The following is a 12,500-nucleotide window of genomic DNA, read 5'->3' as shown; positions in this document are numbered from 1 at the left end:
CTTGACAAATCTTTCTTACAATACTAGACGATAACAGTCCCCTTTTCGATTCGTCCGTTGAACGCACAACACAAAGTAAAAAAGAGCTGAAAAATAGCCGCCGAATATCTACGACGGAGCCACTCTAGACGGTGTCATTTAATGAGCAAAACACGTGACTTGCTGTTGTACATTTCCTTCACATTCCCCGTGAAACTTGCAAAGAGACCTGAATGACCCCCCAATTTTAATTTCTTTCTAAGCTTCAACATCCAATGAGGGATAAGTTTCTTAAATGTGACATATTTTCAACGGAATAAACGACAGAGTTGGTGCACATCGCCTTTAAAAATACAGATTTTCAAAAGTGCATGTTTTTGTTTGAAGCAGTGGTGCTCAAATTTTTTCCTCATCCCCTCTTTTAGAACAGCAAATTACCTGTGAGCGACAGCTGAGGGCATTAAACATGTCAAAGAACACAAAACACGTAAACGTCATGGTGGTGTCACGTGGGGTGATGATATTGTCTCTCATCTGCAAAGGAAACAAGACAATAAAAAATCGCTCCCGTGGTGATGGAGTCTTATTTTGTCGCACAGTCGAGAGAAACCACCGTGGGAGCCTCGATTGCGTGACACGTCTAAAATAGGGACTGCCAGCAATCAATTCATCTGTTTCTGCACGCACAATCATGCAAGTCATTCCACAAGTTCATGCCTCGTTTCACCCTTCCTTTTTTTTTATAACGATTAGTGGTACTACGACCAAAAAAAAATTTGTTTTTCCTTTGGATTTCAAAACTATGTTAACTAAACACTAATTCACCCAAGTTTTAAGTTCTGATTTTAAAAAGACACCTGTTTATTTTAGCTGGAATTTTCTTATTTATTGGTCCGCCATTACTATCTTTAAAATCTTGAGAGAGCTGGGTCGAGGAGAAAATGACGTTAAACTCTCACTAGTTTAAGAATGCAATGCGTGTGTACGCGGCCTAATTAATATGCAGCACGGGAGTTTCGGGCTTTCAGACTTTTCAACCCGTGTTTTGCATATATAATAAATTGCGTTTACACGCTGAAATTTTAAGCTAGTGAGTAAATGACGTCATTTTCTCTAGATCCAACCCTCTGAGGTCCAATCGGCCAGTTTTGAACGTGAGTAATGGCGGACCATGAAATCCAAAACTTACACTCAAAATAAACAGCCTTTGGATAAAACTCAAAGCTCAAAATTTTGCCAGTTAGGTGTTAAGCGAACACGCTTTCAAAATCTGAAGAAAAAAGGGAAATGATTTTTTGATCATAGTACCACTTTAAGGTTTCCGAGTACGCTTGCGTCATCAACGTACACAACACGATCAAGAAGCACCGTCGTGTTTATTGCAATTTGCACCCATAGATTTGCTTGCTGTCCTTAGGCGAGTTCATACTAGGGTCCAAGAAGACCATAATTGCGACAAAAGCTCGAGTCAACTCCAGTCAACCGTGTTTTGATCTGTTCAACAGTAAGCATTCGAGAGGGATACAACTTGACTTCAAATCGTACTTCGCGTTATCTGAGGATAAATCCTTCTACGGTTACAAAGTAAGGTACTTTGACTAAAATAAACCCGTTTAGATTCAAAGTAGAACCCGGGTAACCTTGCTGGAAGACTTCTTATGTCCCTAGTATGAACTTGAATAGCAGTAGTGATGAAACAGAACTTACCTCCCTCCAGAAGACCCACATGGTACCAGTAACTATAATACTCGCAGACAGGAGCACATTCAGTATCAGGACTCGCGTTAACATGGGATTTTTCACATTTCGCGGAGGTTTATTCATGACGTCGCGGTCCACGGGTTCCACACCAAGACTTTGGGCAGGAGGTCCATCCATAATTATATTAATCCACAAAATTTGCATGGCGTTCAACGGATTGGGAAGCTTAAGAAACGTCGAGAACGTGATGAGTGAAATTGCTGCAATACTCCTAATAGAACAAGATTGGTAAAGATTTAGAGTTTGTAGGAAATCTTCACTGACGTCGTGTATGGACTCAGTGGTGCTCTTGTCACCCATTACTTTAGGTTTGCATTTTTTTTAACGCGTGGAACCAATTCATTCTGCAACACAATGTCTTCTAAGTTAGAAGGCCATACATCGTTTAAAATTCAGGACTTCAACGGGCTTTGAACACAGCTTCACTTGATTTCATATCCGCAGTTAATATATGATCATATATATCATTTCATCGTTGATTCATTCCTCACGGGAACATTAGAACCCACAAATGACCAGTTCACAACGTCAGTGGTCAGTTGGTTAGAGCGTCGCACCGGTATCACGAGGTCACGGGTTCAAACCCCGTTGAAGTCCTGAATTTTTCAGGCTTCTTTACGCAATTGCAAATATTGCGTTCATGACTGCGAAGATCACAGCTTCACTTGATTTCATATACGCAGTTCATAATTATATGATCCATTTCATATATATCATTTCATCAAAGATTCCCCTATTGCCTTATTTGGATTCCAAGAGGCATCAATAAAAAAAAAATAACATAGTACTTCTTGCAGATAAAACCTTGATATTCCGAAAATAGGAACGCAAAGACTAAGAAAATGAATGATGACGTTTCATCACCGATGCCCACAGATAAGAACGGGAGCTTAAGGGCGCACAGACGGATTTTTCGCGCGTTGCTAAGGAAGTGAAATGTTACTTCCGGTAACGTCGTCATCATATCGTGAGCTGACCAGAAAACCTACTCACCGACCTGCTACACGACGCAAAAGTAAAAAAGCAAGCAAAAATCACCGCACGAACTGTTGTTTGCGTCGGTTTTTCCTCTCTCTTCCTCGCACTCGTTCTCAGATCAACTGCGCATGGGTAACTGACTTCCGGTTTGAGAAAAAGCTAAATTTTCGGCGGTCTTTAAATTGAATTCATTTTTTTATATATGGAAAGATTCACCACCAAATAGAGAATATAGCTAAACATCGATTTTTTCAAATCATCTTTTTTTGAAAATGTTATGGGTATTTCAGTATCCTTTATCTCTTTAAAAAGGACATTTTTCAAAATAAAAAGAAAACCATGCTTGGCTGGATGCAAAAACGAATACAAATTATCAAACCACTGATTAAATACCCAAATTGTGTAGCACGTAGACAAATTTAGAGTTTTCTTTCATTGATCACGTGACCATGGGCGTGACATAATGACGTCATATTCCTTGGTTTACAGATGTTGGAAACTGACCAAAATAATGCCAAATTCTCTCAAATTACTTAACCATTACATCCTTAGCAACGCACCCCAAAAACACGTCCCTTAGGAACGATGACGGCGACGGCACCATGAACGCCACAAAACAATGGTATCATTGCTTAAAAGAACATAAATAATCGTGCTGCCCATGCAGGATGGATTATAGCAAATACTTTTGCGGCCCTCGCCATAACGACAACGCGAAATCACCAAATTTGAGGTTTTGCCGACAGCGTTTTTTATTTTCATTCTGAAATCACTCGTACCAATTTATTTTTAGGATACTTCGCCCATATTATAGGACGTGAACGAAATGGAATAATCGCCAAAGACTTTTGACTGAGCAAAGTTAGATTTTGAGGTGACGTTTTCGTCGACGTCGCTGTCGTAGATCTCTAAGGGCCCGGTTGTTCAAAAGCCGATTAACGTTAATGCCAGATTAAAAATTTACCAAGGAGTTTATTTCTCCACTCCCAAATGTTGTTCAACGCTGATATTCGGCAAAACCTTACATTAGAAGAAGTCAATCTTGAAAAACAAAAGTAAGCAAAAGAAACTTTCACCAAAAGTTGAAAACATGAAACAAAGATTTACGCTAATCCTGGATTAAGTTAATCGGGTTTCGAACGAACGGGCCCTGATTTTGTAAATTCTAAATGCTAAAGGAAATATGCCTTCAAGTTGCAGTGTCCTCAAAGCAACGAAATGAACTCACGTGCTCAGTTGAAAGCGAACAAAGTTCCGTATGTTGTAAAATATCCCTTTGCCCTCTTCAATGGCGGCCAAGATAGTGGAGAAATCATCATTGACCAACACCATGTCTGATGCCTCCTTACTGACATCTGTGCCCGCGAGTCCCATTGCTACACCTATATCAGCTCGGCGCAAAGCTACTGCGTCATTGACGCCATCGCCCGTCATAGCTACCACGTGATTGCGCTGCTGTAGAGCCTGCAAAGTTTACAGGGAAAAGTCACAGCGATGTCATAGACTGCGGAGTCTGTAACTTTCTCCTCACCCCACCGCACCAGGAAGCAGGCAAGCGAGAGTCCTTCTGGCTAAAAGTTGAGACCCCTCGTTCTTCAAAAACTATGGTCCCTTTCACCTTCTCCTTCCCGAGAGTGAGACTTACAAGATTTTAGTCTGTCCAACGCCAGACGATTTTACCCGTCAATGGGGGCACCTTCAGGGGTAATTGGATAAAAAGACTGATGGCCGGGTATTCTGATGTCCGTCCTTCTCATCAAGCCCCTAGGGTTAGGCCAGGAGCCTCCCATACGTATTATACCCTTGAGTCAACGATGTCCCATCTCTTTTTATTTTTAGAACTGCTAGGCGACGAATTATCCACATGGGAACCCACACTATCTGGAGTGCCTCAAGGTTCCGTTTGGAGCCCCTGATGTTTCTTTTGTTTATTAGCGATATGCGCTGCTATCACAACGAATACAACCAACGCTATTTGCTGACGACTCGAAGTTAATAGGAAACGCACGATCACCTACAACCATTCAGTCGGACTTACACTGCTTATCCCATTGGGCTGACGTGTGGCAAATGAAATTTAATGAATCAAAGTGCAGCGTTTTGCATATTGGTAAAGACAACCCTAAAAATAACGACATGATGGGCCATACACCCTTGCAAGTGCTTGAAAAGGAAAGAGATCTGGGAGTGGTTGTTTCAGCTGGTGATACCCTTTGTTGAGAGGAACAATTACGAGGAATGATTGGAAAAGCAAAACAAATGACGTCATGGATCATTAGGAATGTTGTATCTACGAAACCAGAAGTGCTGATGCCATTTTACAAAGCTTTTGTCAGACCCCATTTGGAATACGCAGTGCAGGTGTGGACCCCAACCGAAAGACACGGAAACTGGGGTATTATCATGAAAATTGAGGACTGCCAAAGTCACTTTACGAGGATAAACGTTTATAGCGTCTCAGATTAACCACTTTACTGGAACGTCGAATGCGTGGTGACTTAATCGAGACTTTCAAAATAATCAACGGTTTTGTGGACTATGGTCACAATATGTTTGGGACGAATACAGCTTGTCGAACTCGTAATCTTAGGACGCTTTCCATTTGACAGAACTGACCGGGAAAAAGGAAGGGCTACCTCTACAACGCTTTCAAATTAACACACTTCGAGGATGATATATACTCCTCCAGAAGAATACAAGGGATTATCATGCAAATGTTCCTTCAAATTGTTGCATTTCCTTGCAAGACTGACGGGCCTGATCGGCCAGTTCTGACAAAAGGAAAAGCGCCCTTAATGTCACTTCTCATCATCCATTAAGATCAGCGCATGACTTCTTTAGCAATAGAGTTATCAAATATTGGAACCAGCTGCCACTACGCGTGCGAAATTCAACAAGTATCAATGCCTTTAAAGCTGGTCTTGACCTCTTTAAGTTATCTAAACCTGATTCGCCAAATGGATTCTGGAAATTGTCGGAAGAAATCTTTAGGAGAATAAGCGATAAAAGTGAACATGTCAATTATTTACTAGCCAATCGCGATGTTGCCATGCGGCAAAGTAGATTGTTTTAATAATTGATTTTGTTGTTCTGTGTTTTCAGAATTTTTTATTTTATTTTAGTATTCTTAATAATATATTTTTGATTTTTATCACATGTTAATAATAATTTTGTAAATAGATTTTGTAAATAGAGATATCCTGAAGTGATACAAATAAAGTTATCTTAGGCCCGTTTTAAACGTCGCATTTTACATGTGCCGAATCTAATGCAAATGAGAAAACCCTATTGTTTTCGCTCATTTGCATTAGATTCGGCACATGTAAAATGCGACGTTTAAAACGGGCCTTATCTTATCTTATCTTATCTCATCTTGCTATATCTTTTCATCATTTTGAAATACCTTCGTGTTTCGGGTGTGCTGCATTGTGACGTAATCAATGCCCGACATTAAGTCTCTTATGATTGGCTATAATGAAAACACCCGCAAAAATTCCAAGGGATGCGCTCCTAAAAATAAAAAGATACGGGACTCGAGCTCGACTGGGTGGACTTAGAGGGCTAATATAGAAGGTAAAGGCTCCAGGTAATGGGTTACTTGTTGGCCTTACACTTCGGACAGGGAAAATGTCTGGAACAAGGTATCATCAAATGATAAAAATGGCCATACCTTTACAATGGCAACTTTGTGTCTTGGACTAACCCGGTAAAATACCGATGCCTGGTTAAGAAAAACAACAAATAATTCGCGACTTCAATAATTACGTTTTTGCATACAGAGGAGAGGATTGACATTTGTTCCAAACGGACTACTTTATTCCGTTGTCCAAGCTTAAAATGTCGATGTCTGGGGTAGGTCTAATAAAACGTGACAGTAAAACTGTTTCGAAGATAAATAGATTCGTCTATATTGACCATTGCTTTGGCCAAATACGCTGCAATGAATACTACCCTTAAAGAAAGCTACCTTAATTCTCCAAGACAAGCCTCAGAACAATTATTAAACATAGCGCCACGGTAGTATCAGTCGTTCTGGAAGAGACTTGGTTGCTTCTTAGTGTAAGTAAGGGATGAAAAAAGGGAGAGGTTTATTTTGCTGTGGTTTAGCTTGAGGCAACCAACGTGAGACATACCTGGTGAACAGCATCTCCTAACTGAAAGCTATCTAGTGTTTCTAACTCTTCTCCTGACATGGTTAGACGTCCTTTGGCATGGATACCCAAAATTTCCGCTGGAAAGAACATAAGCGAGAGAGATTTGTACACAAACAGATAGCAGCTAAGGACAACGACCGAAGTACCGGTAATAATGATTTTGGATATTCAAACACGATAAAGGAGAAAGAGTAATCGAAAGGTGCAATTTGCATCTTGTTGTATTCAGGTGACAGATAAGCTGCTTTTGCTAAAAGGTCTGGGGCACGTTTCTCGAAAGTCCCGAAAACTTTTCGGGCCCGAAAAGCCATTTGTGAACCTGCCAACCGCTTGTTCAGGAACGCCAATCTTTTAACATGTTTTCAAAGTAACAAAAGGAAAACTGACTGTAAAGTTTGAAGACTCAATCAAATCCTCTCCGTTCTTGAGATAGAGCGGGAACTATTGTGACACCCGAAAATGGCCCTTAAAGTTGCGGGACTTTCGAGAAACGGGCCCCAGGTTTGAATACCATAGGTACCACTAAGGGAAGACCATTGGTCACCCAACACGTACAAAGTCAGCAGACCTACGTGGACGCTTACTTTGTTAAACTGCATTGACACAAGAAAAGCTGAGAGGATTTATGAAAACACAGTCAACTCCATATAGCCTCACTTTTATCAAATAGGTATGTAGCAAAGCATGCAACTGTGAAATTGCCTTTTGTGAAAGGATTACAAGGTAGGAACTGAATTTTATTGCAAAAACGTTACCAATAATAAGAGCAGTTTCTTTGGCATCTCCAGTCAACATCTTTACTTGCACCCCACTATCCAACAAGGTACGAACAGCTTCTCGCACCCCTGGTCTGGGTGGGTCCAATAAACCTATTATGCCAAGGAAGGCTAGCTGCTGTAAGTGTTGTCCTTCAGCAAGCGCTATTACTACAGAAACAAGAAACAATATGCGTCAAAACTATTGCATTCAACAGTACCAAGTCTTCTACAACTGCAAACATATGTGGCACGTCAAAACGATCCTTACAATGTTCTTAAGGAACGAACGTTACACAGCACAGCCAGTCTTTTCTCGAATGTACAAAGTAATGGTATCTCATAGCACATCATATTTTCTTTAAGATTTCTTATGCTTTCTAGGCTCGGTTGTTCAAAAGCCGATTAACGCTAATCCCAGATTAAAAATTACCCAAGGAGTTTATTTCTCTACTCCCAAATGTTGTTCAATGCTGATATTCGGCAAACCTTTACATTAGAAGAAGTCAATCTTGAAAAACAAGAATAAGCCAAAGAAATGTGTACCAAAAAGTTGAAAACATGAAACAGAAGTTTACGCTAATCCTGGATTAAGTTAATTGGCTTTCGAACAACCGGGCCCAGGGGGGGAGGAGAGGGTTGAGGAGAGGGAGGGGCTGGGGGGCCCTCACATTTCCGTGATCAATGCCAAAACCTTGCCCCCACCTTCTCCCCCCACAGCAAATGTACTTCGCAGCCCCTAGGGTTGAAGGACTTTCAAGTTTGGTGAACCAACAACCTCAGTTTCTACTGCGAGATCTCATTGTTGGACTTCTATCGTTCTTGCTGTAGAGTTCTAGGGACAATGTTTGTCTGAAAAAGAACATTCATACTTGAGATACTTCATGCTGTGAACGTATTAGCTTAAATTTGCAGTCTAAATTAGACTCAAACACCTTTTAACCCTCGAAGCTGTATACACAGAATATGTCAACTTGTTTGATTTTCTTCCGGGGAATTTTTCCCCTGGCATTTTTCTAGTGAAAACTATTTTGCCAAAATTAATTGGCACAATCAATTAAAGCAAGTTACAATCCCTCCAGGATTGCAATAAATTACATCAAGGTACAGCTTTGCACCATTCAGTACCTCTCAGTCCTTTGGATGACATGGCTGCAACAGCATCAGTAAATATTTCCAAGTCTTTAGGACCAAGAGGAACATTTGAACCTTGTTTGCAATATGATGTACACTGCTGTAATACCCTCTCTGGTGCCCCCTTCATGTAGTACATCTCTGTAGCGTTCTGAAACAGACAGATCACATTTACACCTTCCACAGTTTTGACTGTTTTCTGTTAATTTTGTATTCGAATGAATGCTTCACAAACCTGTTTTCTGTACTTAACAGCCATCCATTTCTTCTCTGAGGTGAAGGAAATTTCTTCTGTGCGCGTGTATCGTCTTCTTGGGTCATCAATACCCAGCTACCAATACAAGTAATCAACTTGTAAAAAGCTCTCAAGAATAATACTTATTACATTTAATTAATCAATAATTATTGTCTTGCTTTATTTGGTGTGTCTGTCATGGTTTTGAACTTTTTCTTGGTTTACAACTTTTCAAACCAGTTCAATTTTGATTTTTCTTTGTCTAATATTCATAAACATAATTTGAAACAGAGCAAAATCAAAATTGAACTGGTTTTTAAAAAAAATAAGCTGCAGCATGTACTCATGTCACACAGTGAAGAGGAAAAAAGGAGGTCATTTAACTTATGGTAAGGACCAGGTTACCCTATGCGCAGAGTCTCTTTCGATCTTCCTAGATAAGTCAAAGAGAGGAAAGAAGACTCTGCCAGTCGCCTCAACATTCTTTGATTTGCCGCTCATACAAAGAAATGGATGAGTCAGTGCAGTTTCAACTTGTCAAACCTGTTTTTTTTTTTAATTTTTGTGCATGATCAATTGCCACGCGCCATCGAGATTTTTTCAAGGACGTTTGCGCCCAAAATGTTCCCACGTACAGATTTTTTTAAAATTTGCCACGCAGAAAGGTAATGATCAACTTTTGCCAAAAAGGCAAAAAACATGAGGGGTCACCGTGCTCGTTTTCGAGATCATGACGTGCACTTTTAAAAGCTTGCGTTATTTTAAGACGATCTTAGCTTACAACTGTCAGCAATCAAAAAGCTACATTAGTGAAATTTAGATCAGGTAAACGTACAGTGTACTCAGTTCAACTTAACTAATATAACTAAATAAACTTTTGAATTTTGACGCATACTCAATCTGAAATGTTGAGGCGGCTGGAAGAGTCTTTTTTCCTCTTCCCGACTTATCTAGGAAGATCAAGAGACTCTGCTTGCAGCGTAGGACCAGGTAGACAAAGGCTAGTGAAATGTTTGAACAACCTTGACCGATCGAAAAGTGTTTCTTGAGAACCTTCACCAGTTCGTTTTACCCTCTGATTTTCAGATTATAGCCAGCAATTTTAACTGTTACGATTATCAGCTCGATAAATTCGGTGGCAACTTTACCCCTGCCAAATTCATCTCCGACTTTAGTTCCGCCCTTCACCTATCAGATGCCTGGCGGAAATGTCACCCGAGACAGTGCCAGTGCACTAGGTTCAACTCGGATTTCTCTATCGGGTCTCGCCTAGATAAGTTTTTCGTGTCTCCGCGCCTAGTGCCTTCGATTAGCTCGTGAAAAATCCAGTCCTGTTGCTTTCCCGACTACGATTTTGTTGTTCTCTCTGTCCAGCCCACTAGTGAGTGCATACCCGTGGCCCAGGTCTCTGGAAGTTCAATAACTCCATTTTGTCCGACGAGGGTTTTACTATGTATATCAAAGATCGTGTTGATGATCTGTTCCAATGCATGCAGCACTTTTCATCGGTCAAGTCCTGGATGCCAGAATGCTAATGACCTGCTGGGCATGATGCCAAGGCACTGCAGCATTCACGGGGTCAGTGGTATTCTGATGTGGTCAGAAGTTAGTTTTACTGTGCTCAGCGTACAGGGCGTTTTGTGTAGCTCGCTTTTTCTGGTATCCCCTCTCTCCTCTCCTCTCCTCTCCTCTCCTCTCCTCTTTTAGTATTATTAATTGTTATCCACAAAGTAGGTTCTCCAGTGTTCTTCCAGTTCAGTGTGACGTGCTGGGTTTGGTGGGCGGGGCTTGTGGCTGGGTTGTGAGTAGGGCAGGCTCCTGGGTGTTCTGCCTACTTGGTGTTGGGGTCAGTGGTTCCAGCCTCCACGTTCCTGGTCACCCAACCGTTAATTAGTGATCACCGAGGGGGTCAAGATTTTATTTTGACCTCACTTTCTGAATCTCTATCTCTTGGAGCTGCTACAGATATCAACACTACCTGAACAACCTAAATAATAAACTTCTTCATTATTAAGCAGCTAAATAGATTTTTGTCGATCATCTCTTCCTCTGATGCTAAAAGCCAAATCAAAAAGCCTGTACCTTTTGTGCCACAGCGACAAGGGCTCCTTCTGTTGGTTGACCAAACAGCGATCCATCTTCAATGTGTGCATTGTTGCACAAATATCCAGCCTGAAAAAGGAAATCTTATATCAGACACTGCACACTAATGAATAATGATTTTTTTATTATCTGAGTTTCATTGATGTCAGGCAAAGGCGGTTTTAACCAAGGTAAACATGGGTTCAAATGAAGAACAAATTTTCAACATTAACACATTTCCCAATAATAGTTATATATTAAACGGATCATAATACAAGGAATTCTTTCTAGATTGATGTCCGTTACAAAATTTTACTGTTACAATCACTATGACTGATGATGTGTGAAACATCAAAACATGTTCCTTCTAATTCAACAGTGTGGTTACCATATTTTTAAAAGTAATAATTATTATCACACTTGTGCTATTAAGTGTTCATTTAAGAAAAACGTGGTTTTGTAAAATACCAATAGTGTACAAACCTCCAGAATTGTTGCAATGGAAAAGTTACAGCTTGGTGTTAGTGCATGGCCTTCTATGATCACTTCACCAGAAGAATTGTAACCTACTCCGGACACCTAAAAAAGAACATGATCCTTTACTGAGAGATATCCCTTAATCTCACTGTCTTATTTTAGTTTGAAACACAATGGAGAGCCAATCTAACCTTATCAACCCATCACTGACACCGTAATGATAAAAACTAAGTACCGGGTATTTTCCAGTTTCCAGTTTACTTGGTTGAATTAAATTTAATAGTATCTCAAAGGTTTCTTGAATGGTTTTTGTAAAGCTTTGCAAAAAAAATTAGCAAGAAATCTTTTTTGACAACTGAATACAGCTGATTCAGTTGGAATTATTTTGAAAGTCCTTGGCTTTAAGTTTAGGTGAGGTAACCAGACTTGAGCCAGCGATCCAATAGAAAACTAGTACTGGGTCAGCGGTCAACTTAAAAAAAAAAAGAAAGAAAGAAACAGCTGACCTCGAGAGAGAAACGACTGCAAGTAGCCTGCACAGCAAGCGTTCCCAGTGCAGCTAGAAATTCCCATATATAAACCCAGCACTCAGCAAAGTCCCTTTTTGATTTGTGGCTGTTTCTGCTTAGGCACCCTAGTACACCATAAGCCTTTTTAGAGACATCACACCAAGCCCACCACTTCTGCTGGAGGGAACGGGAGAGCCACAACACTGAGGACTTCGTCCTTTATATTTGATTATATCTCTGTGGTAATCAGGCAAGTGGGAAAGGAAACTACATGTAGTTGAAGTCATTTGCGGGAGGTTCAACTGCTAGAAAGATTGCTGCCTCAAAATCCGAAAAAACTAATAAATCACCTTGGCTTCTTTAAAATAGTTTTTAGCATAATTCAAACAGTTTTACAAGTTTCTGTAACCTCATAAACAACATTAAAAACTTGCTG

General features: G+C 40.3%; 1 protein-coding gene across 1 annotated transcript in view; it reads right to left on the bottom strand.

Annotated features, from left to right (window-relative positions):
* The window catches only part of LOC137991120 (calcium-transporting ATPase type 2C member 1-like), a 31,475-nt gene that overhangs the window by 1,620 nt on the left and 17,355 nt on the right, over positions 1–12,500 (bottom strand). The window contains exons 11-20 of the mRNA XM_068836240.1: positions 11,562–11,657; positions 11,079–11,168; positions 8,997–9,092; positions 8,756–8,912; positions 7,628–7,798; positions 6,852–6,949; positions 6,389–6,439; positions 3,947–4,182; positions 1,687–1,951; positions 418–513 (exon numbers count right to left, since the gene is read on the bottom strand). Coding sequence (XP_068692341.1) covers positions 418–513; positions 1,687–1,951; positions 3,947–4,182; positions 6,389–6,439; positions 6,852–6,949; positions 7,628–7,798; positions 8,756–8,912; positions 8,997–9,092; positions 11,079–11,168; positions 11,562–11,657 — 1,356 coding nt within the window. The remainder of the gene's footprint in view (positions 1–417; positions 514–1,686; positions 1,952–3,946; positions 4,183–6,388; positions 6,440–6,851; positions 6,950–7,627; positions 7,799–8,755; positions 8,913–8,996; positions 9,093–11,078; positions 11,169–11,561; positions 11,658–12,500) is intronic.

Source organism: Montipora foliosa, chromosome 1 (genome assembly GCF_036669935.1).
Source record: "Montipora foliosa isolate CH-2021 chromosome 1, ASM3666993v2, whole genome shotgun sequence".
NCBI lineage: Eukaryota > Metazoa > Cnidaria > Anthozoa > Scleractinia > Acroporidae > Montipora > Montipora foliosa.
Note: the sequence above shows the minus strand (reverse complement) of the source record. Positions and strands in the feature narration are given on the sequence as shown.